Source organism: Phalangium opilio, unplaced genomic scaffold (genome assembly GCF_054372755.1).
Source record: "Phalangium opilio isolate 3A_F unplaced genomic scaffold, DU_Popi_V2 ptg000024l_1, whole genome shotgun sequence".
Lineage (NCBI taxonomy): Eukaryota > Metazoa > Arthropoda > Arachnida > Opiliones > Phalangiidae > Phalangium > Phalangium opilio.
Genome location: NW_028324155.1, coordinates 2,639,153 through 2,666,114, shown reverse-complemented (window position 1 = coordinate 2,666,114; position 26,962 = coordinate 2,639,153). Strand labels below are relative to the sequence as shown.

At 35.7% G+C, this 26,962-nt stretch overlaps 4 protein-coding genes across 7 annotated transcripts in view; 2 read left to right on the top strand and 2 right to left on the bottom strand.

Annotated features, from left to right (window-relative positions):
* The first annotated feature begins 224 nt into the window (after positions 1-224).
* LOC149692134 (peptidyl-prolyl cis-trans isomerase B) lies at positions 225-1,345 on the top strand. The gene is made up of 4 exons (XM_089867816.1): positions 225-465; positions 573-804; positions 876-1,060; positions 1,132-1,345. Exons 1-4 carry the CDS (start codon positions 346-348, stop codon positions 1,264-1,266), a joined length of 672 nt encoding a protein of 223 aa, XP_089723942.1. The 5' UTR covers positions 225-345; the 3' UTR covers positions 1,267-1,345.
* A 129-nt stretch (positions 1,346-1,474) lies between these two features.
* LOC149692133 (pentatricopeptide repeat-containing protein 2, mitochondrial-like) lies at positions 1,475-4,774 on the bottom strand. The gene is made up of 9 exons (XM_089867815.1): positions 4,631-4,774; positions 4,340-4,438; positions 4,137-4,278; positions 3,930-4,047; positions 3,680-3,859; positions 3,497-3,610; positions 3,234-3,425; positions 2,017-2,191; positions 1,475-1,838 (listed from the first exon to the last, which is right to left on the bottom strand). The coding sequence occupies exons 1-9, from the start codon at positions 4,728-4,730 to the stop codon at positions 1,711-1,713; spliced, it is 1,248 nt and encodes a 415-aa protein (XP_089723941.1). The 5' UTR covers positions 4,731-4,774; the 3' UTR covers positions 1,475-1,710.
* Positions 4,775-5,423: 649 nt separating this feature from the next.
* On the top strand, positions 5,424-6,587 carry RpL36 (ribosomal protein L36). The gene is made up of 4 exons (XM_089867817.1): positions 5,424-5,578; positions 5,784-5,880; positions 6,224-6,358; positions 6,432-6,587. Exons 2-4 carry the CDS (start codon positions 5,785-5,787, stop codon positions 6,525-6,527), a joined length of 327 nt encoding a protein of 108 aa, XP_089723943.1. The 5' UTR covers positions 5,424-5,578; position 5,784; the 3' UTR covers positions 6,528-6,587.
* An 839-nt stretch (positions 6,588-7,426) lies between these two features.
* The window catches only part of Mctp (multiple C2 domain and transmembrane region protein), a 59,634-nt gene continuing 40,098 nt past the window's right edge, over positions 7,427-26,962 (bottom strand). For 2 of the 4 annotated variants that reach the window (XM_089867811.1, XM_089867810.1), the window contains exons 2-21: positions 22,928-23,251; positions 21,177-21,556; positions 19,676-19,784; positions 18,631-18,853; positions 16,624-16,747; positions 13,431-13,616; positions 13,042-13,359; positions 12,876-12,930; positions 12,655-12,796; positions 12,447-12,564; positions 12,258-12,359; positions 12,114-12,188; positions 11,919-12,038; positions 11,676-11,804; positions 11,485-11,532; positions 10,666-10,764; positions 9,858-9,964; positions 9,670-9,779; positions 9,490-9,587; positions 7,427-9,109 (exon numbers count right to left, since the gene is read on the bottom strand). In XM_089867811.1, the coding sequence (XP_089723937.1) occupies positions 9,032-9,109; positions 9,490-9,587; positions 9,670-9,779; positions 9,858-9,964; positions 10,666-10,764; positions 11,485-11,532; positions 11,676-11,804; positions 11,919-12,038; positions 12,114-12,188; positions 12,258-12,359; positions 12,447-12,564; positions 12,655-12,796; positions 12,876-12,930; positions 13,042-13,359; positions 13,431-13,616; positions 16,624-16,747; positions 18,631-18,853; positions 19,676-19,784; positions 21,177-21,556; positions 22,928-23,251 (2,945 nt within the window). In that variant the 3' untranslated portion in view covers positions 7,427-9,031. The remainder of the gene's footprint in view (positions 9,110-9,489; positions 9,588-9,669; positions 9,780-9,857; positions 9,965-10,665; positions 10,765-11,484; positions 11,533-11,675; positions 11,805-11,918; positions 12,039-12,113; positions 12,189-12,257; positions 12,360-12,446; positions 12,565-12,654; positions 12,797-12,875; positions 12,931-13,041; positions 13,360-13,430; positions 13,617-16,623; positions 16,748-18,630; positions 18,854-19,675; positions 19,785-21,176; positions 21,557-22,927; positions 23,252-26,962) is intronic. The other 2 variants (XM_089867808.1, XM_089867809.1) reach the window with 2 other exon arrangements.

The following is a 26,962-nucleotide window of genomic DNA, read 5'->3' as shown; positions in this document are numbered from 1 at the left end:
GATCCGAATAAATTTAAAAATAGAGTTAAAACTGTTTTTGTGAGGCTTAGCGTTTTAATTGCCTTGTGTGATTATATTTTATCAAGTTTTATGGTTAGAAACTAGATATATAATTTTGTACTCCTGAAATTCACTTTCAAATTTCGTGCGCTTTACGGACAGAATCGTGATTTGTCGATAGACAAGGTCACGTGGAATGGCATCCTAGCCACTCAAATAGTTCCACGGTTTGTTGTCAAAGATCCGTCTGCTTTTCGAAGATTTGTTACGTTTGTCGTTGCCGGACGCCGGCATTTGCTCATTAAGATTGCGATAATTAGGAGGATTAAATATTTTTGTAAGAAAATGCCACGTAAAAGATGCGCTTTAGGGTTAGTAGTTTTAGTAGGTGTTGTTTTATGTGCCATATTAGGGTTTTCTTACGCGGAATCCGCTAAGCCTAAAGGACCAAAAGTTACAGATAAGGTAATTAAATTATTGAAGCCAAGTTTTACCATGGGGGGTGAAAACCCTTTTCAAAATTTTACGTTACGTATTAATATTATAATAAAATGTGCAACTTATAATTGAAGGTATTCTTTGATATAAAAATCGGGGATGAAGCCATTGGACGAATTGAAATTGGGCTTTTTGGAAAAACTGTCCCCAAAACTGTTAAAAACTTTGTAGAATTAGCCACTAAACATGAAAAAGAACCTGGTACTGATGGAAAACTTGTTGGCTATAAAGGAAGTATCTTCCATCGAATTATTAAAGATTTTATGGTGCAAGGAGGAGATTTCACTAATGGGGATGGAACTGGAGGTATAATACCTCAAGAAGCAATAATTTTAATTCATTATAGGAAATAATTAACAAAGCTTGACAATTATTAGGTGTTAGTATTTATGGCAATCGTTTTGAAGATGAAAACTTCAAGTTAAAGCATTATGGGGCGGGTTGGGTATCCATGGCAAATGCGGGCAAAGACACAAATGGCTCTCAATTTTTTATCACTTTAAAAGCCACTGGGTGGCTTGATGGACGTCATGTTGTATTTGGAAAAGTTCTTAAGGGAATGGTAAGACAACAAAACCCATCTATAGAATTAACCTAATAGTTCCTAAACTCCTTGATAATTCCATCTTAAAGGACATTGTAAGGAAAATGGAGGCAGCTTCTACTGACAATCGTGATAAACCCACAAAAGACATTGTTATAGCTGATTCAGGAATTATTCCGGTTGATAAACCTTTTGCTGTAGCTAAAGCTGATGCTACGGAGTAAAAACTATACTCAATATTTCTTGTTGTTAACTTCTGGTGCTCCATACATTCCAATCAGGCTTTATACTTTATACTTTATAGTACCTAAATGCCAAAAAAAAAAAAAAAAACTGTTTCCGAAATCTCTTCTGTTCCTACAATACATTTTTCTATAAAAGTTAAATTAAATTAATAAACATTTAAAATTTAAATGAAACCAACCACAAAAATCAATAGCAATGAACATTGTTCGTTTTTTATTATAAATAAATGACATTTCATTTCACAAGAGATGACGAGATCTATGCCATTGAAAAAAATTTCTATCCCTTTTATAAATTATCTAAATGGCAAAAATAGTTTTTATGAAAAAAAAAATTCTTTTAGACTGATAATTTTTAACTTATGGGACTATACACTTAATTTTAGCTCTAAATTTGATTATTATTTACATTCTTGATTAATTTCACTCATCCATATCTCTTAAACCTTGCCTTCTAGTTGAAAATTGGGGTGTTTGCCTTCCTGACATCCCGGAATAACTAGAACCTTGTGGCCGGTTAAATTGTCTTCTGGCATAAGTACTTTCCCCACCTTTAAATCCATAAAAATTTTACATTTTTTTTTAACGTGGAAAGAAAGCGTGCCTATTCTAAACAAGTGCTTTATTCAAAATGCAATTATTCATTCAATTTAAAAAAAATTATGATAATTATTAACAGTTTTCATTTCAAGTAAAAAGCTTCTGACATCATATGAGAAAGATATATACCTTGATAACTCGTATCTCTGGGGGGTATTTTGGAATTAATAGTGGCAAATAATAACTCTTCAATCGATTGCTGCGTAATGTGATTGTTTTCACGAAGGGCTCTGCACACTTGCTCAAAAATGTGTATCATTTCCTTATCCCCTTCAGCTTCCACTTTCTTCTCAAGTATATCAAGCTATTAAGTACATAATTAATTTAATTATTAAGTCTCCCTGACAAATTAATTAATTAAAAAGAATCCCTGACAAATTAATTAATTAATGAATTAAAAAGAATCCCTGACAAATTAATTAAATAATTAAAAAGAATCCCTGACAAATTCATTAATTAATTAATTAAAAAGAATCCCTGACAAATTCATTAATTAATTAATTAAAAAGAATCCCTGACTAATTAATTAATTAAAAAGAATCCCTGACAAATTAATTAATTAATTAAAAAGAATCCCTGACAAATTAATTAAAAATAATCCCTGACAAATTAATTAAAAATAATCCCTGACAAATTAATTAAAAAGAATCCCTGACAAACTAATTAATTAATTAAAAAGAATCCCTGACAAACTAATTAATTAATTAAAAAGAATCCCTGACAAACTAATTAAAAAGAATCGCTGACAAATTAATTAATTAATTAAAAAGAATCCCTGACAAATTAATTAATTAAAAAGAATCCCTGACAAATTAATTAATTAATTAAAAAGAATCTCTGACAAATTAATTAATTAAAAAAATCCCTGACAAATTAATTAATTAATTAAAAAGAATCTCTGACAAATTAATTAATTAAAAAAATCCCTGACAAATTAATTAATTAATTAAAAAAGTCCCTGACAAATTAATTAATTAAAAAGAATCCCTGACAAATTAATTAATTAAAAAGAATCCCTGACAAATTAATTAATTAAAAAGAATCCCTGACAAATTAATTAATGTAAAATAATCCCTGACAAATTAATTAATTAATTAATTAAAAAGAATCCCTGACAAATTAATTAATTAATGCATTGTAAAGGCGTTAGATAAGTGGCAATAAGTCGCAAGATGACTTGGACCAATTAGCTAGTGAACTTATTAAAAGAATCCCTGACAAATTAATTAATTAATGTAAAAGAATCCCTGACAAATTAATTAATTTATGTAAAAGAATCCCTGACAAATTAATTAAAAAGAAACCCTGACAAATTAATTAATTAATTAAAAAGAATCCGTTCATACTGTTGATTGGCAAATTTCATGGGTGGCCACATTGATTTTTGGTCTGTCCTTATTAACAATGGCTCTCAAAATTGGGAAAATGTCATCTAAGCGGTCAAGCTCTGCTAATGTTAAAAGCTTCAGATTCCGGACAGTAATGTAATTGGACTGGGGAGTCAAAGCTAAGATTTCCATGGCATTTTTTGCGTCATTCTATATTTAAAATAATTTAAAATTAAAAACACTAATTAAACTTTTAAGAGAATTTAATTTAACTAGCTAGCCTGTTTTAAACAGAGTGCAGCGGCTAACGTTAAACCTCTTCTGACAACAGAGGCACCAGCTTCTCTTGCTCCGCGTATTATTTCCATGCTTTTATTATAAGATTCCTTAGTATTCTAAAAATGGAAAGTAAAATATTAGTTAAGTTTTTAGGCCAAAAAATAAAGGGTTAATATTTAACTTACTAATTTATAGCAAGCAGCTAAAGCTAGCACCACACATTCTCTAGGATATTTAGTACCATAGAGTTGACGTTCTTGTAAAAGGTCAAATACTGTCAACATCTCTTGATACATGTTTTTTTTATAAAGTAAGTCCAAAGCAATATGGTAAGAAGTCACTTGGTCAAAAAAACCTTGCAGTTCCTTCAATTAAAAATAATTTAATTAGTCTATTCTTAGTTAATTAATTGGCTTTGAGTGGGTTTTTTTATACTTCATCTTCTAAAGCTTGAATTACAAATTCAGGTTTTTCCATAAAATGAAAAAGGCGCATGGCTACGGGTCCAAAAACAAAAGTTCCAAAACGTAGTTCTTTATTTTGTTGGTTGAATCTATCATCATTTTATCAATAGGTTTTTAATTAGGATCAATATTTTTAATTAATTAATTAATTAATTAAGGGTGTTAAAAATTAAATTACTTTTTCATCATTCCTAAACATATAGCTAAATCATCTGGATTATTTTCTGCTAAATAAACCATGTTTTTAAGGTCTTCCGTGAAAATTAAGTTTTGTTGACCTTCTCTTTTTAAACTATCTCTCATTCGGTTACAGAATTTCTCTATCATTATAAAAATTTCAATGAAATTCACACCATGCTAAATTTTTAAACATTCTTCTACCTTTTAAACCACCAAATTGATCAGCTATTCTTTCACGATGTTCTACAAACTTGTCGATTCCCAGAAATTGCGCAGAGTATAAATAACGTAGCGAAAAATCTTAAGTGATTAAATAATAAAACGTAATTAAACATTGAAAGTAAAGAAACCGCCGCCGTTAGAATTTTATTTCCCTGTATCACAGGGAAGCCAACATTACAATAGCTATTGCGTTTGGTTATGTATAAATCTTAAATTTACGCTAATTTTCCAGGTTAAAATGTTTTAAATGAAAAATTATGATTAACTTACTGTTAATTACTAACGAATTATTAAAGTAATTAGTTAATAATTTAGTAGAAACGATCTTCTTTCCGGCTCCACTCACATGGCTGAAAAAGAAGGCCGCCATTTTGGTATTCGGCGCGGCTCGGAAATGGGAAATTAGTAAATGTTCGAGGTTTTTTAGTGGGAGTGTGGAATGGGAAGTTGGGAAATTGGGAATCTATTCCAAAAATTACCGAAAAGTAATTTATCAAGTTTAAAATAATATTTACATGCTATTAATTTACATTATTATATATAATATTGTTTTTATTACTCAGTTTTTGAAATTCTTATTTCCGTTACTATCACGAAAATTTTTCCGAGTGTTGGAAATTTCCTCGTTTTCCGGCAGCCCTGTTTGTGGCCGCCTCTTCTTCTCTTCAGGGTTGCCATATTGGGCTGGAAAGCCGCCAATTGGGCTTCTTCTCAAAAATATTGGCTTGAAATAAAAGGGTTGGCTGTTGGCTGGAAATTGGGCTTGTCGGGGTTTTTCTTTGGCTTTCTGTACTTAAAATACCGCCAATAGGGGAAGATCATTAGAATGCCCAAAAAAACTGAAAAATGGTGCTGTCAAACCTTTTGAGCGGCTTATAATTCATGATTAAATAAAATGATTTCATTTTGTTTTGCGTTTTAAAAATGGTGTCAGTATAGAATTTGCATAAAAAGTTCTAAAAAAAATAATTTCAAATTTTCACGAAAATTTTTTGGCTTGTTTTGGGCTGGATAGTCTAGATCTTAGTCAGTTTTTGGGCTTCTTTTCGAAACACCGATTGGCGGTTTTTTTGGGCTTGTTTCCAATTTGATTTTGGCGGGTTGAAGGTTTTCAATCTGGCATCCCTGCTTCTCTTTAATATTGTAAGCGAGAGCCGATAGTTGGTCTCGTTAAAACATTTTCTCAGATTGATAATCGGGTCAATCTTTAATATTAAGGTAAATACTGGTTAATATTTAATTGAATAATTAATCAATTTGTAGTTTACTATAGGTATTTTCAATTATTTTTGATATTAAGTGGTTTTTGTTCTTGTAAAATTTACACATTTCTTACGCATTGACCGAGGCTTAAGGTGTTTGCGTGGTGAAATAGTATAATAGATCGTATGTGATTTTGATGATTTAAATTTTTATTAATTAGAATGGCTCCTCGTTACGAAATGATCCTCGGTCTTGACAAAGGACACAAAGTGACCAAGAATGAAGGTCAGAAACAAAGACCATCCAGAAGGAAGGGGGTAAGCTTGATTTTAAAAACCTTATATATTTCCTATCTTGGTGTTACATGACAATCATGTTGAATTTGTTTGAAACACTAACTCTGCTTTAATCGCGTTGCACACCTTTTATGATTACCTGTTGTAAGCATTTATTTGTATTTATAAGAACTGGGGTGGCTTTATGATACATTGTTTGTAGTTGTTTGGTGATCTACCTAGAAGTGTATTGAGTTTTGGTTGCAAATGCAATATTAGGGGTTGTTTGTTGTTAAGTGCATGAAGTGACATGCTTTTGCTGGGATTGCGATTTCACTAAGCATAGTTCAAAATGGTATAAAAAACATTTTGACTGGGTTAATAGGCTTTGACAAAACACAACCGGTTCATTCGGGACATTGTCCGTGAAGTTACTGGTTTTGCTCCTTATGAAAAGAGGGCAATGGAGTTGTTAAGAGTATCCAAAGATAAGAGAGCTCTTAAGTTCATCAAGAAAAGGGTAAGGAAACGTCTATTAACTTGTAGGGCTTTGTCCATTACTTGTTTTATAATAAGAATTGATATGTATTTAGCTTGGAACTCATCTTCGTGGTAAGAGGAAGCGTGATGAACTTTCCAATGTTCTGACTGCCCAGAGGAAAGCTGCTGCTCACAAAGAGCACAAATAAATTTGTATAAACCACGAAATAAAGTTGTAAAAAAAAAAACATTTGTTGAACTCATTTAATATAGACATGAATCACAATATATGATTTTTGATGATGATATGGTTAGCATTATGGTGAAATGGTAACAAATTTCTAGGGGGTGTTTCAACATCTCACCTTTGGTCCTTTAAAGGCCTCAATCTCTTACCTTAGTTCCATGGTTTTGCACTGATGTCGAATACATAGTTTTCACCTTTGTCCCCTGAAAGGCCTCAAACTCTTACCTTAGTTCCATGTTTTTGCTCTGTTGACCCCTCAAAGTCCTCCATCTCTTACCTAAGTTCCATGTTTTTGCTCTGTTGACCCCTTAAAGTCCTCCATCTCTTACCTTAGTTCCATGTTTTTGCTCTGTTGACCCCTCAAAGTCCTCCATCTCTTACCTTAGTTCCATGTTTTTGCTCTGACCCCTCAAAGTCCTCAATCTCTTACCTTAGTTCCATGTTTTTGCATTGGTGTCAAATACATAGTTTTCACCTTTGGCCCTTGAAAAGCCTCAAACTCAGTTCCATGTTTTTGCATTGGTGTGAAATACATAGGTTTCACCTTTGCCCCAGAAAGGGCTCAATCTCTTACCTTAGTTCCAAGGTTTTGCGCTGGTGTCAAATACATAGTTTTCAGACTATAATGGTTCTTACTATTCACACAAGGATACCATGCTATTTGGAGGGCAAAAGTTCATAGTACTCTGTCCTCCCAAGTAGCTAGCCCTCTTTGAGTAAATGGTATGAATCCTCCTAGCCCGAAAAACCATATGTAAGTACCACATTATTATGTGAACCAGTTAAAAAACAAACTCAAGTCCACTACCACATTATTATGTGAAGCCTCAAACACCAGTTAAAAAAGAAACACAAGTCCACTTTTGAACAATTGATAAAAACTAAATTTTTAATATATGTTTTTGATGTAAGCGTACAGTTCTCTCCCAATGATGAGGCACATAAATCGATAGTCAATATTTAAATTGAATTCTAGTGTGTGTGTATAGAATGTTTTGAACAAAGTATTACGTACTTTTTATAGGAGAATCTTAAGGAAAAAATGTTTTTTGCTTTCTCGTGGGAATGTGTGAAAGAAAAATTGCAAAAATATGGGTGAAATTTTAAAAATGCTTATAAACTTGTTTGTTTTCTATCGTATATTACAACATTTTTTTGGATGGAAAAACGTGACTAGAATCTCTTCATGATATAATGTAATAAATTTCGCTAGCTAGATTTTTGATTAGAAAAAAAAAACAATCAAATTAACAAATGGGATGTGGGGCCTGAATTCACATTGAGATGTTTGAGATTATCCTTTCTTTCGTTTTTAACATCAATATATCTTATAACATCAATGCTACTGGTAATAATTAATTTATAACAATCATGCCTTAGTGTAATGTAACGGCGGTCAATTCTAGATTTTTTTTTTCATTTCGTTTCATAAGGATTAAGAGAGATAACTAATTAATTTTAGGCAATTACCCTAAAAATTGGCAGTTTTTAATTTCTTTCTTAAAGACGTTTTTTTGAGGAAAATTTTTAATTATTTTAAATGATCTACGGTATATGGCACGTTATTACCCGCGCCCCCCCCGAAGATTTTTATTAACTTTTAAATGCAAATATTGCATAGTCAAAAATGTTTTCCCATCAACAGAGGACAAAATAATAACCAAGGGTGAGAATTTAAATAAACTCATTTTGTAGTTAATTTTCTTTTTCTTCTCGTTTTTCGTTAATAAGTAAAAAAATACTCTTCAGTTAACAATATTTTACAAAAATGCGAGAAAACAGTGTACAGTCGCGCCTATTGCTGCTTCGAAGTGGTCAGAAAAGTTAGGGACAAATGTTTATTTATTTATTTATTTTTTTGAAATTTATAAATTTTATATGAGGTGTGCTCCTCGCGTTTAAATTTAAATTTAATTTCGCGAAATATTTTTTTTTTTTTTAGAATAAATTCATGATAAACATTATAGCACCTTATTAATAGAATTTAAAATTTCTTATATAATAATAATGATAGACCTAGAGAAGATTTTATCTAAAAATTTCACTAGCATACCCATTAAATTTTAAATTTACAAGGGTGATTTATTTATTTTATTTAATTTTAGAGTTTTAAAAAATTATCTTATATATATAAAAAACGACAATAAATTAAAACTGTACAGATTGTTGTCTCGCTACGACACTGGCTAGGTTTTGTTTTGTTTTTTTATTTTTTTATTTAAAATCACAGATCTTGGACTTCATATTTTTTAATAAATACAGTGGTCAATCGTATTATCGTAGTAGGAAAAAGATCAGTCGTGGCTTTGGAAGATTTGTGTTGTGTTTTCGGTTATTTCTTATTTCTTCTCGGTTTTAGGTTGTTTTTATTTTATGTACGTGTATTTTTGTTAACTCCTATCTTGTTTGGCCACGAAATTTCCTGAAATCTTTTTTTTATCAACAAAATTAGCGAAACGTCGACAATTAGCTCGTCTTCTTTTTCTTTTTTCTATCCGATTCTAAATTTGGCGGAGGTTGCACCTTTAACTCCCGGTACATTATCTGATGCGTGAAAAAGAACAACAAGTATTGTTGGAAAAAAGTAGTTCTGCTGCTATTCAACCTCTATATTTATATTATATAAGTCTCGCGAACATTTCAAGTTTATAGGGTTGTTAAGATAGACATAAGCTATAGTTTAAAATATTAAGAGCGTTGTAGAGCCTATCTCAAAATATCTAGAAAATTGTACACTTTCTCAAAATATCAAGAAAGTTGTACAAACTAACTCAAAATATCGAGAAAGTTTTACAAAGCTATCTCAAAATAGAAAGTTATTTGGATATCGCATATGCTTCAACTACAGCTTAAACCAACATGTTTGACCTATCTCCTTAAAATAATTCTGACCGCTTTTTAAAAATTTCAAATTTGAAACTTACTTTTTCGTCACAATCTGGCACCCTTTGCAGAAAATCTAATAACTCGTTATTGGGCACCGCTAAAGGACTGCGTAGCCTTTTAGTGAATTTATTTATACCTATAATAAATTAACTCAAAATTAGTAAATTCCATGTATACTTTGAAAAAAAAAAAAGGTTAAAATAAGAAAAGGTACTTACCCCATAGCATTATTATGTAACGAAGAGGCACTAAGTAAAGAAAGAATGCTACAACTACTAATGCAATTATGGCTAGCCATGATAGAAACGGTACCGTAAAGTTGAAAGTACTAGAAATAAAAATAATTAAATTTAATATAATTTAATATTAATTTATTATAAAATTATATATTTAAAATGTGACATACTTTTTACATCTTTCACCCAAAGATGCCAACTCCCCCAAAACATTTTGGACCATCGCCGTAACTTCTTGCACAGCTTGCAATTTTTCTTTGAGCGATTTTTTTTCTTCCTGAACACCAAAATTGATTTTTCCCAAAATATTATTTACACAATTTGATTTACAAACAAATATGAGAGGCACACAAACGTTTTTTTTTATATACATTCCACAATTATATATTATACCACATGCTTTACGTTTTTAATACGCCTTAATTTATTAAAAGCTCCGATTTCAAAATACAGAAGCCCATAATTCGAAGTCTAACCAACCAGCTAACTCTCTTATATACGTCTCAATTGTACTTTAAGTTATGGACTTCTGCTTATTTCACCAACTTCACACTGGGCTTTAATATAACTTACCGTATATGTATTATAATTATACACATTTTGAGCGACTTAATTGCCCCAAAAATTCCATTTAGAAAGCGTTATTTCAATTAGAAAATTTGGGGAAAAGCAAGCCGCTCAATTATTATAATCAGATTTTGTTAATCTACCTGTACTTAATGGTAAAAAAACTATATATAATTCATCAAGTCCCCCTTCACCTTTAAAAATAATAAACCTTTGTTATTGTTAGTACACTACCGTGCGCCGTGCAAAAATTAAAAATAAAACCAATATTAAGACCAATACCCATATATTACCATGCCATTTGTTATGGTTAGTATTTTTTAAGGTTAGTTTATAAAACGGGACGATCAAGTCAGTCTTTTTAGCACATGCGCGATTGCTTTTCTATTTCTACGGGCTCGTGTATCTTACCTGCCATCTATTTCTCTGAAAAAAAGTCAGGTCGTCAGCGTTTAGGATGGACCTATTCCCAAAATTGTATATAATACAAAAAAGGAGGGCAAACACATGCTAAAAAGTTGAATGTGGAATAAAAACAAAATATATATACAGAAATCAAAAACTGTGCGCCAAAAGTGATCAATACTTCTAATTAATTCATGGAAAACGCAACGAAATAAAAACTTTGTGTTTAGTACAAAGTGCACGTGCTTAAATAAGGGTTAGAAAAGGTTTTTGAGAGTGATTCAGGCTTAAGTGAACCAAAATTAAAGACCAAATCAAAACAACCCTTCTAAGTGCTACTTAGAACTAACTAAATAACTACCATGCGGCAACTACTTATTAAAAACTACGGAAAAAAATAATAAAATTGTATCATATTGAATCCCCCCCCCCCCCAAAAATCGGGTCCTCTAATCTAAGTAGGTGTGTTTTCGAATAGGGTCCAACTTTGGGTAACTGCCAATTTTCGTAATAGTACAGTTACTAACGCTTTACCAACCAATCTTCGATCTATGACTAATTATTTTAAATTTTCCCATATGAATAAATTACTTAACCCATATATATATTTAATATTAAAAGTATAGCCAATAGCCTCGTACACTTTTTTACATTATTTCAAACCTTATTCTTATATAGAATATCTCATAAATACGTTAAAAATATTTATTAGAAGCAATAAAAAACTGAAGTATAAGCCAACTTAATAATATACCGAAATTATTTGGCAAACGCCAAAAGAAAAAAAAAGAATTAATTTAAATATAATTTTAAATTTCCTCTTACCCCTTTACCGTCTTGATCATCGTCATCATCTTCGTCATCATTCTCAATCTAAAATTATTAAAATTAAAATATATTTATGTCAAAAATGGACAAACCAATTTATTATTTATAGAAAAACGCGATCAATTAGGCCTATTTCTTTTAAACTAATTACGTTTTTGACAAAATAATAATAAGCGAATCATCATTACCTCTTCTTCTTCCTTGTAACTTCCTCCAATTCCTGTAACAGCCAAAACGATGTAATTCTTAAGAAACAGCAATAACAGCGCGATTGGCAACATGTATAACTCGAACGTATAAGTAACGACCAGGAAAACCTGCAATATGAAAGAAAGAAATAAAAAATAAATATTTATTATTAAATTTTGCGTATTAGAATTTATTTTTTTTTTTTTTTAAATATATAAGGAAAAAAGAACGGGTTTTTTTACGATGAAAGCGAGGACGCTTCTAGCTGGAGATTCCCATAAGAAGCAACTATTGAGAAATCTACAGATTTCAATGATGTCCAAAGCCATCATTTTCACCCTGTTGACGTTTCTCATAAAGATCTTTGAGAAAATGTAAATAAAAAATTGTTTTGAATATCTTTTTTTCTCCTTTCCTAAGCCTATTATTTATTTTACCGCTCTTTTAAACTTTTGCTCTTGCGTCATGTATTTCAGTTCTTTTGGATTAAAGGTTCTGATACAAGCTCTAACCTAAAAAGGTTCATTTGAAAAATACTTAATTACGAATGCCCCAAAAAGTAAAAATGTTTACAAACTTACAGGGTTATAAATTACATCTAATTCTAACATTATTTGGCCTTTAACCCTGCTTCTTAGTTTCTTGTCTTTTAACGCGTACCATCTTCTTTCGCCATTCTTAATCTACATTGATGTTTACCCCGAATTAGCATTTGAACTTTGAAGTGACGTACGTCGAAAACGAACAATTGCAATTTTCACGATACTAACGAATTGAGTACCAACCTTTAGCAAAGGAATGGCGACTTTTCCCAAAAATTCAAACTTTTTGTTTTGATCTTCGTCGTAGACAGTCACTTCTAAGACAGAATGTATGTCCTTAACCTGACTAAAAACAACCGGAAGTGATTTTAAAAGGTTATTAGAAGGTAATTGCGTTGGTTGTGTGTGTGTTGTGTTGGGGAAATTGTCAACGTACAATGTGAATATTTTATTCCATTCCGGACATAGTGTTTTGTACTCGGTATGAGTTTGTAATCTGGAATTGACCAGTTCCACCACGCAAAAGGGGTCACTTTTACCGCCGATATCCGCGGCTGCTAATCCGTACCCTTTGAAAACTAACAAAGACAAATATAGGCTCGACTTGAGTTCCTTTAATAGCTTCTTTTAAACTTATATTAAGAAATTTTAGCCTACCTTTGACTACTAAATGACCAACGTCTTTGACATTGGACATGCTTCGGAAAAACCCCTGTAAAATACGTAATTTATCTTGATTCAGCCAATTATGAGGAAATAGTTTCCATAATGAGCTAGGGTCAATTACTATCTAAGTTTAGACGGACTTGAAAGTATTACTTACGTATCTACTGACTAGAGCTTCCCTCTGTCTCTGCGTTGGCTCGTAAGAGGAGAGGTCGGAAATGGTTTCGGTGCCCATTGTTCCGCTAATTGTCAAAAGGAGGTAGATTGAACCGGCACCGTCCTCCAAGTCTTGCCATATACGATGGGTCTTTTCCGTCGCAAGATTTGAAAGGTCTATGGCGCACCTTCCCATAAAGTCATCTTTGCCATGAAAATCTTTGTCCCAAACGGTAATTTCGAGTATTCGAGGTTGGTCCGGATACATATGCAAATCGAATTGTTCTAACCATTGAGGACTGAGGGTTTTTATGGCACTCTTGAGTAAGAGAGATTGAACATTAACGTCGGACCCCCAAAATTTAAAGGGGTATTGAAATGAATTCGTACTTTGCTTTTGTATTTTTCCGTTCCTAGACGGAATTTGCAGTAGGGATCACTCAGACCATTTTCGTCCATTGGTAATAGACTTTTCCCCTCGACGAGTACGATAGTAACTACGCTGTCCCATATTTGCGTTTTCTGTTTCTTGATACTAGTCGAGTCTCCCGATTTGGAACTCGACTTGCAGAAATACTGAAAATTATTTTTCCGTGTTAGTTATCCCTCCCTCTTATTGGCTAACACCGTCTCATAATGGGATATTGATTACTCTAAGATATCACTTTATATAAAATTTAATCTACCGCAATTAATAATAAATTAAACCTTAAACCCTATTGTGATAGTGACCTCATTTCCGTAATTAGTTACGTATAACGGTTTCCATATTTTAATAAGGTTTAACTCGCCACGGGGGGCTACCTGAGTCTCAAATTTTTGGCGGTTGTAATACATTACCGAAACAAAGTTATCATAGATAGAACAATGGCAGAGAGAGAAATAAAAGGATGAGTTTTGAAATTATAAGTTAAAGCAAGCCAGATGCTCTAGGCACTAGGGAGTAGAGAAACTCCATTGAGAATAGACCGTTCCACTAATTTCTTGTAGAGAAAGCAACACACAGTCGGGAGGTCACTTTCTTCAAGAAGGTGACCTCCCCGCTCCTGTGGTGTTTGCATTTCATTTGGAATTAATGGAATAGTCTATGCTGTTGGGTGGGAGATCTGTCCAAAACATGCGAGAGCCCCAGAAGGATGTCCTTATTGCGTTTTGACGAAGTAAAGACCATTGTTCAAGGCATAACAAAAAAGTGCAGCGTCCTTGTCCCAACTTCGACGGACGACCGAAAGCCCGGAATATTTTTTATTACCCCCCCCCCTTTTTTCTAATTTCCTGGGGCCCGGGGGAAGGGGGGGGGTTATTCCGTCTGTTTCGCACGATTTAACATTAAAATGGATTCGCTTCGTTGATTATGGATAAAGTGGACTGGGGATTGCTATACAGTGTGACAACCTTTGTAGGGGTTTATTGCCTAGGTAACGCTGGTTTCTTTCTAGCATTTCTTTGCAGAAATAGGATTTTTAACCCTTTCGCTGAGTTTGACCTTTTTGCTTAGGGGTTAATACAATTTCTAGGAACCCTTTTGTGTACGCAATAGGTATGGATGGACTTCCATTAACGGACGGTTGCAGGCGGGTGGTTTGCAAATTTTTACGCGTTTAATGCAAAAACTCGGTATAACTTCATCGTATTCCATTCCGAAGATACTTGAGTTTGGCCATTAAGTCTTATTAATATCGAAGAAGCTCTCTTCATTTGGAGGCTCCCCACGGAGTTCAGATTTTGTTTCGTTATATAAATCAATGGCAAAACAACGGATTACTTGTTCGCGGTAACCCAATTAATAGAGTGAAAGGCTAATTGGGGGTTGCTACCTAACGCCCCCTTGTCTTTTATCTCTCCTTCTCTTATATCACTTAATTAATTCATCAATACATTATAAATAACCCCCGGGCAAAAATGCAATGCGTGCCTGGGATTCCGTACGCTTTTATGCCTGATTGCAGAAAGTCTTCGCTTCAAACTTGGGCCCTCTTATAAACTTAAAGGACTCAATGTTGAGGCTTTCAAAATTACGGTTATACATTTTAATACAAGCGAGCTATCATCCAGTCCCGTATTTATAAAAGATTATAAAATTTTCATTACATTCTTGGCATAACTTCATTTCGTGCAAAATATAATATAAAATAATGCAAGGTGCAAGAGTAAATAATATAAAAATGGAAAGAATACAAGATGCTCGACCCAATCAAACATTCGTACTAAACGTGTGACGAAAATCAATCTTGTTATACGTCAACATCTGTTAGATTACATAACGAATATTTTTTGCGAGATTTCATTGTATTTACCTGGTCCAAGATATCGGGGTTTACCTGACTCTTCACCTGTTGCATCCAATCATCTACCTTATCCATTTTCTCCCTATCTCCTCGCTCTCTCTCTTTCTCGGGACCTCGATATCCCCTTAAAAACCCTGGCTAAACTATAGCGATGATAATATACGGGGACTTCTATAAATAACTCTTTTTCTAATCCTTCCTTAGTACGTGGGTTCGAAAATATTTAACTTGATGGACAATTTCTCTCCGTTTGACTTGCTAGCCTAAAGACCACACGCACGTACACACGTTCGGACAGTTGTGCCTGAGTCTGACATACGGAACGGATGAATGTCTTAACAAAAATCCGCGCGATACCGGCTAAAATCCAAGGCTACATCCATCCTATAAAGCATACTACATAGGGGCAGATTCCTCGGTCGCTCTAGCTAGCTGCCAGCGAATAGAAACACTTTACCACCCCATCCCCTGGAAAGTCTCCTTCGCCGCCGTATGTTGATAGTGACGTATCTCGACGTCATCTCGATCACGTGATTACAAATGAATTTAGCTCCTCCTAGCACTACGTTTCCACTCGTTTCCCCTTTTCCACCTTTTAGATGGTATGGGAGGGAGGGTTACGTCAACTGTGTATTGTATGTGTTGCTTCTCCAATCCCCAAGTATATATATAGTCAATATTATCTTTAGGGACGTGGAAGGGGAAAAGTGATCGATATTTCTTAGATTTTCTGACGAAGTGTTCTTCTTACACCGTTCTTAAGTTAAATTTTATGGTGAAAGAAAAGAATGCCACTTTTCTTGCAGAGTGAGAAAGAATGGAATGATTCGGTGTGAAGTTGAAACTAAGTGTCTCTCTGGTGGTGCTTAGAAATTGTTAGGGATCGTACTGAATATAGTGGAGAGAGGTTCAAGATGAAGATCATTTCGGTATATACGCGACAAAACTAACCTGTCACTTACAGCCGCGACATTTTCCCCGCTTTGCCCCAATTTCTCTTTCTCGACATTGAAAAGTTTTACTTTCCCCGTTTTCTCTCTAGTCCTCTCCTCCTACACCGACTGACAGAATAATTGACAATATTCTCTAGTAACTATAATTTATGACTTTGCTAGCTTCGTATGGGGTATTGCTTGTTAGTGTCCTTGCATAAAATCGTCTAAATCAACCCATACCCCAATTTTTATATAAAAAAAAAAACATATTTTGGTAGATTTACAATCAAGGGATGTTCAAAATAAGGTCGTAACTTTAAATAGATGAGAAGAAAAGAAAAAAAATGCAGTGTAACTTACTTGTTCTTTATCTTCTTGAGTTTTTGGAATTAAGGTAACGGTCAACATAATTTTTCCCCATGGTTTATCGGGTTTTTCGTTTGGACTTCCCGTTTCACTAAGATTCAGCACCAAATCAGTGGCCCTGTAATTGAGAATTAGAAAGTTAATCCCAACTTATTATTTTCTTCTTGAAAGGGGTGTGGGGGGGTCTTCATGGAGACTGTAGCTACAATATAATCGATATAATAGGGCTTAAATAAAGCCCCTGTAAAAGTGTTAAATCCGTCTAACACTCTTGGCGCACGGAAGCTAACTTTCTGGTTCTCGCGTGCATCCAAGATATTCCCGCCCAAAATAAATCAAACCAGACTACAACTGCTTCTTATTTGATGAATTTACTACCTCTCACGTAACTTCGGAAATATTAAGCCGGTTAAAGTGCAGGTGTATGTGTGTGTAGAGCACTTATAACAATTTATGAAAGAAAAATTGTTCTATACTCGTTAAATATGCTTTAAGCTAGATTCCCACTCGACCGAAAACACGACGGAAACCCGGCAGAAAGGGGTTCGACAGAAAAATCTTTACGCCGAGCCCGACGGAATTGCCGTTCGGCCGGGCGTAAGTTGTGTTCTATTTTTTCGGTCGTGCTCGGCGTTACGCCGGTGTCTCAGCCAATGAAATTATCCCACTGACTACGTCATAAATTTCAAGTGCGCACGCATACGCGAGATAGATTTTATAGCCGCCATTTTTTTGTGGTTGACCAAGGCTTAGCTTAAACATGCCACCAAGAAAGAAAAACGAAACTAATGAAAGTAAAAAGAGATTAGATGTTAATAGGAAATAATTTAGTGAGGAGGCTAGAAAATAGCCCTTCTTGTACGATCGAAGCGACAAGGGGACAAAGATACCAATTCAGAGTGCGAAAGAGATGTTGTGGAAACCACTCAAATCTGTCACGTGACCCAAAATTATCTACCGCCGAACTCAAAATTCAGTCGTAGTGTGAACGGTCTACCGCCGGACGCCGGCGTAAGTTAAAATTTCTACCGTCGACTGCGTGATTTCCGTCGTGTTTTTTCGGTCAAGTGGGAATCTAGCTTTAAAGGGACTGTTAAGTAGATAGCGACGGATGGGTGAAAATTATTTGAAATAGGTCACAGGCACCACGTGACGGTAAGATAGAAAGACTTCATATGAAGGGGACTGGGCACATAGTCCTTGTTTTTCGTGAGATTGCGGAGTCAATTCCCCAAAGTGCCAGTTTTTGAGAGAAAAAAAAACCTAATTAACTTTCCTTGAACCACGCCTCTCGGTCACGTGTCTCTGATGTATGTCAAATAATTTTTACCCTCCTGCCAATGCCCACTTTACAGTCCCTTTAATACCTTATATTTTCGCTTTTAAAGTACACATAATCAATTAATCGTGCTGCATATAATTACGAACCACGTTCGACGCATTAGAAACAGTGAAGTTGGGCCTAAGCTAATGTATTTCATACGGTTAATTTCACCAGGAGCTGCATTAGCCCGAAAATTGATTGATTCACTCACTGTCCCTCAGGGCGCTCTATTATTGACCAAATTCCGATTTTTTTATACCCTAAAGGGAAAATGGATGTGCCTCAAAGACTCCAAAGACAAGGTCATACTGCCATGAAATCCGAGGTGTTGGAAACTCCCTTTAAGGGGGTAGATTGTCAGATTGAACTAGTAACTCGGACCCCATGGGGAATTTGGAGAGAGTGTCGGATACTTCGGTGCATGGGACAGTAACGTTAACGTATTTAGGTAACAGGCATTCTCGATGCGTTGTCGTATATTGGGATATGTCGCAGTTACGTGCAGAGGATAAATAGGGTTATCGATAAAATCGATGAGAGAGCTTGGGTAAAAAGTTGTCCGCAATCTTAGAACCTCCAAAAGAAGCCACCGAGAAAGGTTTTTCTATGGATGGTTCCAAGGTTGCGAAACAATATAGTAACTTTGTGAAGAGAGTGAGTGTAACAAGCGAGGTCACCTGTGCAGATCCAAGCGAGTCAGGTCTAGAACGGTGGCGCCCATGAAATCGTCTTGCATACCAAAATCGTAGTCGTAAACTCTTAACACGATTGGCTGGAAGACGTCCTCGATGGGCAAGACGAAGAATTCGTCCCAGACCGGATCCAGTGTTTTGTGGATGGTCCTGCTTTTGTACACTTGTTTGCTGCCGCTTTTGAATTTTACATAAGGATCGCTCGTTCCTGCAATAGTAGTATAAAAAAAGCGTACATGTAGCCTATACATCGTGAATTTGAGAAAACACTTTGCCTAAATATTGACTTCGTAAATTTTGTTGAAAAAAAAGTCGCATTTTAACCTATCCTTAACCTATTTCTCTCTCGTTTTTTCCGAATTTCTTCATACTCTGATCTAAAGTTGATCACGAGAAGTGAATAATTGAGTCAAAAGGCTATGACTAAGGTACGTTTATACCATGCAAAGTTTGCAGTTAGACTATGAACACCCTTTGACCTATGAACCTCGTTTCTTTTCCAACTTTTGCTTTGACTTTTAGTCTATAAGATTTAGGGGATAACATTACGAATGGTTGAGCGTGGGATGGTTTTTCTCTAGACACTAACTTCTGTCTGTATTAAATATGTAAAAAGCAATATAGTGCGCATACATATTTTAGGCTACACTTTAACCTTTTCACCTTTCAACTCAATCCCCAGCCAGTGATAAAGGGATAAAGTCGCTCTATATCTGCTGATGACGAAGACTACTCAAATAATTAGGTTTATTGATGAACTGCAGGGTATACCAGTTAGGCTTAGCTCGAGGGTTGCCGTCTAGTCTCTCTAGCAAAAAATGAGTTATTGATGCTAAGAGAGTCTGAGAGATGAGGTTCACTTTCAAAATTAACTTTATCCAGCCCAAACCGAGTAGTAAGTTACTTGAGGCAATATGATTTGTTACTGATGAAATTGTAGGATGGAGTCGCGCGAGACATTTAATTAGAGCCGCCTTAAACGGACATTGGGAAATTGTTACATAGTTTAAGGATGATGGTTGGTACTTACCGCAAGCGTCTTTAGCTAGGAGGTCCTTTCCGCATCTTAAATGTACGTCCAATTGGAAGAAGGCGTATTGGCGAAGTAGGCGTAATTTTTGGCGGCTCATTATTGATTCCTGTCAAGATAATTAATTAGAAATTAGGCTTAACGTTGTTATCCTTTGATTGACCTTGAGATAATAATGAGAATGATAAACTTTAATTATTGGAAAATTACTAAAGCTTTCTTTTCGCGACTACTTGTTTCACTTAATTTAATTAATTTCTCTAGGGACTAGCTGTTCTATAAAAAAATTAGAATGTTTTTTTCGAAGAGATGAACCTACTTTCTTCTTCGTTCATTAATGCGAAGATGTATAAAATATTTATTTTTTAATTCTGCCGATGTGTCAGGGACAGAAATTGAATTAAAGAATTACTGGGCTAGCATCGCCTTAAATAATAAATATTCATTTGATATCAGGGACTTAATGCGAAAGAAATTGAATCCATCCTCATTGTATTGAAAAAAGAAAAGAATGATACCTTGGAGGGAAAAATTATCTTATCACGAATTTAACAGCTCTCCGGAAACTAAAATTGAAAAGGAGCGTACGGTTTGTTCCCTCAAAAGAAGGTCACTTAAAACCCGTTTGAATGAAACTAATGAGAGAAAGTATAGGGTCTGTATTTCCTTTTTTAAGCGCCTATAGAGTTTACACTTAATTAATGTCACGTTTTCTACGAAAATTTCCATTAAGAAGCGACATAATTCGCTCGCTCTTAAAATATAGTATATACTTAAGGAGAATTATTTAATCAGTACTCCGATATGGTTATCGGTTATTAACGCTAATTGTGGTTGCACCTTTTAAGCTCCCCTCTCTGTACTTGACAGTATTCCTCCCCATATTGTTTTGAAAGACCTTGTTCAGGCGATAAAAGCGTCATAGACGTTTCTAACACATTTTTTCTTTCAAAAAAACAAACTTTTTCTTCTTTGTGTGGACTTTATCGACGAAGGTATAAGCGCATGCTTGAACTATTTTATGGAGAATACAATGCGAGAACAGCTATATACGATTTTATGTAATGTCGCGCCTTTTCTAATATACGTTTACCCGCGAAAATTGCCCCAGCATCTCTCACTTGTCGATATTCGGGTTTTGTAATAGGTTTACCGTTCCGTCCCTTGTGTAATTCAGGGAATGAATTGCCCACCCCCGTGACGCGACAGACACTGTGTCTGGCTAGACGAATGTATAGATCGAAGGAGGGCATAAACAAATGTTCTGGCTGCTCGAATCGGTTTGGAATTGACTATAGGTCTTGTCCGACTTGTGTCCTGTCTTATTGGATTCAACCCTGATGTTCGTGAGTTTAATGCATTTATAGCCCATAAAATAACCTCAATAACAGTGTTCATCTATTTTTTAACTTTAATCGCTATCAACTTGACACCTGTTCATTAATGTAAGTACTTACGTCCCTTTATATGAAATGACAGATTAAAGGAACTTGAGACTTACCATACTTCCGCTAGGAAAACACTGTTCGTTGTCTGGTGCCGCCAGGAGATCGGATTTGTTGGTCGAGGCGTATTCTCCGGAGCAGGAACCAGTGGCTCCTTCGCTCTGGAAATGAATCCTTCTCTCGGCCAGGGACATTTGTCGATTGAGCAAAGGGTCGCTGACGCTTGGGACGTCGGCGAAATCAGCCGGTTCTTCACCTCCGTTGACCCTGAGTAAAACAGCGTCGTCGTCCACGCACGAGCCTACCCTCAAGGAACTGTCACCGGCTAAAGCGGCCAAGTCCGAGCACGAGACGTCCGGATGACTGCTGCTCAACCTTTCGGCTCCTCGAATACCGTGTAGATGGTTCCGTTTCCGAACACCGACTCCCTCCGAACCTAGAACCGACGATAGAGAGTCTCAGAGAAAAATCCAACCCAGGGATGGCGAACGGGTGGGCGGAGATGGATAAAAAATATCTCTTTCGTAAAAATATCTTTTTTTGTTTTCAACGTTATGTAGCTAGCGAAACGCATCGGCGCGAAACGATTTGCCTTCGACTTCTATCATCGTGCATGCCGTATATTCCTTTATACTAGACAGAGACGCACCTGCCTGCCTTTACGAATAACAGAAACCCGTTTATTTGAGCCAGAGTCTATGTAACTGTTGCGCATATTCGTTTTGTCAGGCGTGGTGGTGCTGTGTTTTTTCTTTTCTTTCTTTTAAAACTGCGTAAATTTATAACCTAATACTTATCACTTTGCATCGCTAGTAAAGTTGGGGGAGGATATTGCGATCCCTAAGTTCATTTCCCAACTGACATTAGCCCGTAATATATCTCGGAATTAAATAGAAAACCACTATCAACTAGGATCTAAGCGAAACATGTAGACGTGCTCGCGCGCCTTCAGCGACACAGAGTTTTTACCTTGAAGTCTAGAAAAACCTTGAAATTCGAGTGGCTATAGAAAACCGGCGTGTAAAACTCGTGTTGCTCGCTCCATATAGCGAGTAATTCCTACGAAGCATAAATATTTTATAATTTCATAACAGTTTCTAAATAACAGTCCGTTTTCTACACGTCTCCTTTCGCGACATCAGATGTTTCGCGCGCGCGGGAAATAACATATAGGGGCGTCAGCCTGTATTTGTGTCGATGGAGGCCCTAATCTCCTAATAGGGGGAATTTGATGGAAACTATATTTTCTGTAAATGTTTTAAAAGGGCGGCGTGTGTGTTTCCTTTTCATCAAATCTCGCGGGAGGGGTGAGGCCTTTTCATATTTCCCTTTTCCCCTTTTTTATCTTGATTAAAAAAGCTCCAAGTTTGAAGGGGGTTTATCCTTGTAGTATAGGGTTTGGAGTGGTTATAGCTGCAACTGTTGCTGTAATTCTTAATTAATTAAATACCTTTCAACAACCTTAAATGATAAGGGTTAATTTATGAAACTTTTCCCCGGAAGTATAACCTCAACACTTTCAACTCAGCTTTATAATTCGGAAATAGCAAAAAACGAAAGTAGGATCTGATATTTTTAAGAGGGTTGCATATGTAAAGTGCAACTTTAAAGTTCTTGATGGATTTTTAAAGTCATGGCAACCTTGAACATGTTTTTTGTTGTGTATTTTCGTTACTTTGGGACTGAGTACAGGCTTTTGATGGACATATAAATATAATCTGTGTTGTATTTGGTTCATGGTTGCCAGAACCTTTAACACTGTCAGTAAAAGCAAGGAGTTGAGACAAAGTTTGTATAACGTGCTTACCCAGGTCTTCTTTCGTTTTGGTTCTGAGTTTGTGCGGTGCGAATTTTTTGAGGCTGGCCCATACGGCCTGCATTCTTTTGTTGGCGGAACGCAGGCCCAGGGATTTTTTGGCCGGAGATGATGGTTCCGTCCTGGATAGGACGGCTCCAATTTCGTCGTCATCGTCATCGTCCTGACTGTGTAGACGCCCGTGCTTCTTGTTGCTGTTGCGACTCAAGTCCGTGTGACTTCGGGCCCTTTTCTTCTCCCTGAACTTGAATCTTCTCATTCTGGGCGATGGCGTTGACGAGTCCCCGATACTCGAAAGGTCCGGGTCCGCATCTCCTGTTTCGAATAACGAAACCAACGAATAAATTTCACTTAAACTCCCACCTAAAATTCGCGGCAACACCAACCGCGCTAAATATCGCGACATGAATCTCAAACGCGTCTATTCGACCGACTAAAACTTCCTCTTAAGACAAAGCTTTATTTTATATACTTTAAAAAAGAAAATTTCAAATATTAGATTATAGGGGAAAAAATGGCCTGTCTTAAATATCGCAATAAAATGTCTTTAAAATTTATGGCACGGAATGGATAAATATTATTCACGTAAGTTTTCCTCACTCAGAAATGAAAAAAAAAAAATGTGTTGTCGCCAATGTATTAGCCAATTAGATTCCTTCATATATATATATATATATATATATCCATACACCTTCGGCATTTGGATTAAAATCTATAACTTCCTTAGTTTTAACCCCCTATTTTCTACCTGAACCTTTTAAATCCCAATTTAAATTGCACTTTCACATTCAGGACAACCATTTTGATTCTAATCGAAAATTTCAATTTCGATGTAAATCTTCGTGTAATCTCTTGGCTTTGTAATGTCATGAATTCGCGGAAAGGAATTAGTCAAGAAGTTAACTCGAAAATTTCTGACTTTTGTAATCCTCTGAACCGAATTTAATCTTTTATAGTCGTACAAAATGTTATCGTGTTCCCCCCTCTCTCATTCCTTTCTCTCTAATTCCTCGAAAAGGTTTCGGACTTAATTAAAGTTAAACTATTTTGTTCAGGGTAAAGGAAACAGTCAAGACAAGGCTAGGAAGTTGTTTAACTTTATTTAACGAAAAAGTAAAATTCTTTATTTAGCCTATCATAAATAGGGTAAAAACGAATAGTCCCCATGTCGTCATTTCGACCCACTACGATCGTTAAGTTTCTTTTTTACTAAAGAAAAGTTTATAGATCTACGTATAAGAAGAGGTCCCTATCTTTTCGTAGAAAGATTACAAGAGAAATGATACTGTAGACGAACGCGCAACGTGCATGGTGAAATGGATCAATATGGACTGACTATACAAGGTGTTTCTGATAAGTCTGTCATTGAGTCCAATATGTAATTTCTATCTCCATTTTGCCGTCCGGGCCGCTGCTATAAATTAAGGGGAGCTGCTGTTCTTTGGGTGCACGATTTTGAGTCGAAAATGTAACTTCTATGACATTTTGTCGTCCGGGTAACTGTTTTTGAGTTATGATTTGAGTGTTTTAGGGATGACCCCTTAATTAAATTAACAATAATTGTCTTTCAGTTTCTTAATTAATTTTAAGGGGTCATCCGTAAAATACTCTGGACAATCTTAACTTGAAAACAGTGTCCCTTGTGGCAAAATGGAGTACTCAAATTTATGGCGAACTTATCAGAAACACACCCACTTCATTTGGACGACCTAAGCTCATATCCGGAGACTTCTAACTATACTAACCTCCTACAATATCATTTATCAATGTATATAAAAAGACACAATATTGAATGTTCTTTGAAAGAAAATGATTATATAGATATACCCGAGGGTATACTGTTGAACGAGAGTAACGTCACAAGTACACCTTTATCAATATAAAGGCCTTAAGCTGTAAAAATACAAGTTGCTGAATCTACAGTATAGAACTAAACCAAAAATATTTTTTTACTGAAACCCTGTCGATATATAAAGAGTAGCTGTCATTAACATATTAAGAAGTTTTTATGTAAATTTCAACCCAAACTGTCTTTCCCCGTATAAAGCTCCAAGCCAGACTCTGTCTAAAAAGAGTGTCTATCCTCTCTCTCTATAAGATACCGCACCGTCCGACCCAAAAACTGTATGTACTTTCCTTTGTTTGCATGAGATCCTCAGGCTCAAAAACCGATATTACAACGTGGTATTACCAACCCAAATTGAAGTAAGGCGCCGGGCCCGTGCTCATTTAAATACGACAGGGATTAAGCTAAACATTGGGGACGTATTATATTACACCACCCTGACTAGGACCCCCTATAGTTGAGTTGACTATGGAACGCCGTTTCGGCCAAAATTATAGCGGGTTGTGGCCTACATGGCAGGTTGTAGTCTACATGGCGGGTTGTGGTCTAGATGGTAGGTTGTGGTCTAGATGGACTTAGAAATTTTTCTCTCTACCGAAATTTTGGTTCTTCACTGAGACTTAAGAAGCGTTCCACAGCCCCAGTTATTATATTTTCCGATGTATATGAATTGAATACTCTTACTTTAAATAACATATTTGGAAATTTGTGACATTTCTTTATTCAAATTTTAATGGTCAAAATCTAAATGAATTTTCTGTATAATTTAAAGTAATGACTTCACGCCGAGGGGTCGGACAAATGGCGTTTTTGTATGCTGGATTTTGAATATATGATTTTGATATTTTAACGCTATTCTTTTGGAGGGAATTTTAGATTTCACTGTTAATTTTTTCATGGAAAATATTTAGGGATTTTGGGTTTTCGACAAAAATGTATGAGATTTTGAAAAGTGTCCAACCCCCTCCGCTTGACGCGGTAATATTGCATACAAAACCAGTTTATCAAGCATAATTAATGATTTCATACATTTATTTATTGATTTATTGAAACTGAAAAAAAAATCCTACAATGAACGCCGCTTCAGTCTGAAGTATAACATTTTTCAAAGAGAAAAAACTAAGTCCATCTAGACCACAACCCGTCATCTAGACCACAACCCGCCATCTAGTCCACAACCCGCCATCTAGACCACAACCCGCCATCTAGACCACAACCCGCCATCTAGACCACAACCCGTCATCTAGACCACAACCCGTCATCTAGACCACAACCCGTCATCTAGACCACAACCCGTCATCTAGACCACAACCCGTCATCTAGACCACAACCCGTCATCTAGACCACAACCCGTCATCTAGACCACAACCCGCCATCTAGACCACAACCCGCCATCTAGAACACAACCCGCCATCTAGACCACAACCCGCCATCTAGACCACAACCCGCCATCTAGACCACAACCCGTCATCTAGACCACAACCCGCCATCTAGACCACAACCCGCCACCTAGACCACAACCCGCCATCTAGACCACAACCCGTCATCTAGACCACAACCCGCCATCTAGACCACAACCCGTCATCTAGACCACAACCCGTCATCTAGACCACAACCCGTCATCTAGACCACAACCCGTCATCTAGACCACAACCCGTCATCTAGACCATAACCCGTCATCTAGACCATAACCCGCCATCTAGACCACAACCCGTCATAAACATAAGTCTATAATATTCGTATAGGTCTGTTAGATTCGCTTATGTCTCTAAGACTCCCATAAGCCTGTAACATTCGCATAAAAGGTGCAACAATTCTCTACTTAATTAGAACATAGATTAGATTTTCTTCATTTTGCTCTTTGAAGTCTAGTGTTCCAATTTTTTTCGAATCAATATTATCTCTGAATGCCATTAGGCTAAAGATTATTGGTTAGCCGACTATAGTCCAAGGCTCATCCATAAGGGTCCACGGTGAAAGGGCCCTATAGTTATGGTTATTGTTTATCCCAGTCTTATAACGTCTAAAGACGGCTAAAATGATTATTCAATCCGTAATCGGTGTGCAGGGATTATGAGAGTGATAAACCCCACGTGAATTACTGATCCCGATTTGGCTAGTGTCATGGCTGAGGAGCACAAGATAGACTAAACTAGACGACCCAAGGGCTCGTAATAGTA

Excerpts from the sequence above, each read along its gene's own strand:
- LOC149692134 (XM_089867816.1), top strand. The coding sequence starts at position 346 with ATGCCACGTAAAAGATGCGCTTTAGGGTTAGTAGTTTTAGTAGGTGTT. Across the intron at positions 466-572 it reads GACCAAAAGTTACAGATAAG|GTATTCTTTGATATAAAAAT; the intron begins GTAATTAAATTA and ends TTATAATTGAAG. Across the intron at positions 805-875 it reads TAATGGGGATGGAACTGGAG|GTGTTAGTATTTATGGCAAT; the intron begins GTATAATACCTC and ends GACAATTATTAG.
- LOC149692133 (XM_089867815.1), bottom strand. The coding sequence starts at position 4,730 with ATGGCGGCCTTCTTTTTCAGCCATGTGAGTGGAGCCGGAAAGAAGATC. Across the intron at positions 2,192-3,233 it reads ATGAAATTTGCCAATCAACA|CTTGATATACTTGAGAAGAA; the intron begins GTATGAACGGAT and ends TGTACTTAATAG. Across the intron at positions 1,839-2,016 it reads CAGAGATACGAGTTATCAAG|GTGGGGAAAGTACTTATGCC; the intron begins GTATATATCTTT and ends ATGGATTTAAAG.
- RpL36 (XM_089867817.1), top strand. The coding sequence starts at position 5,785 with ATGGCTCCTCGTTACGAAATGATCCTCGGTCTTGACAAAGGACACAAA. Across the intron at positions 5,881-6,223 it reads GACCATCCAGAAGGAAGGGG|GCTTTGACAAAACACAACCG; the intron begins GTAAGCTTGATT and ends CTGGGTTAATAG. Across the intron at positions 6,359-6,431 it reads TTAAGTTCATCAAGAAAAGG|CTTGGAACTCATCTTCGTGG; the intron begins GTAAGGAAACGT and ends ATATGTATTTAG.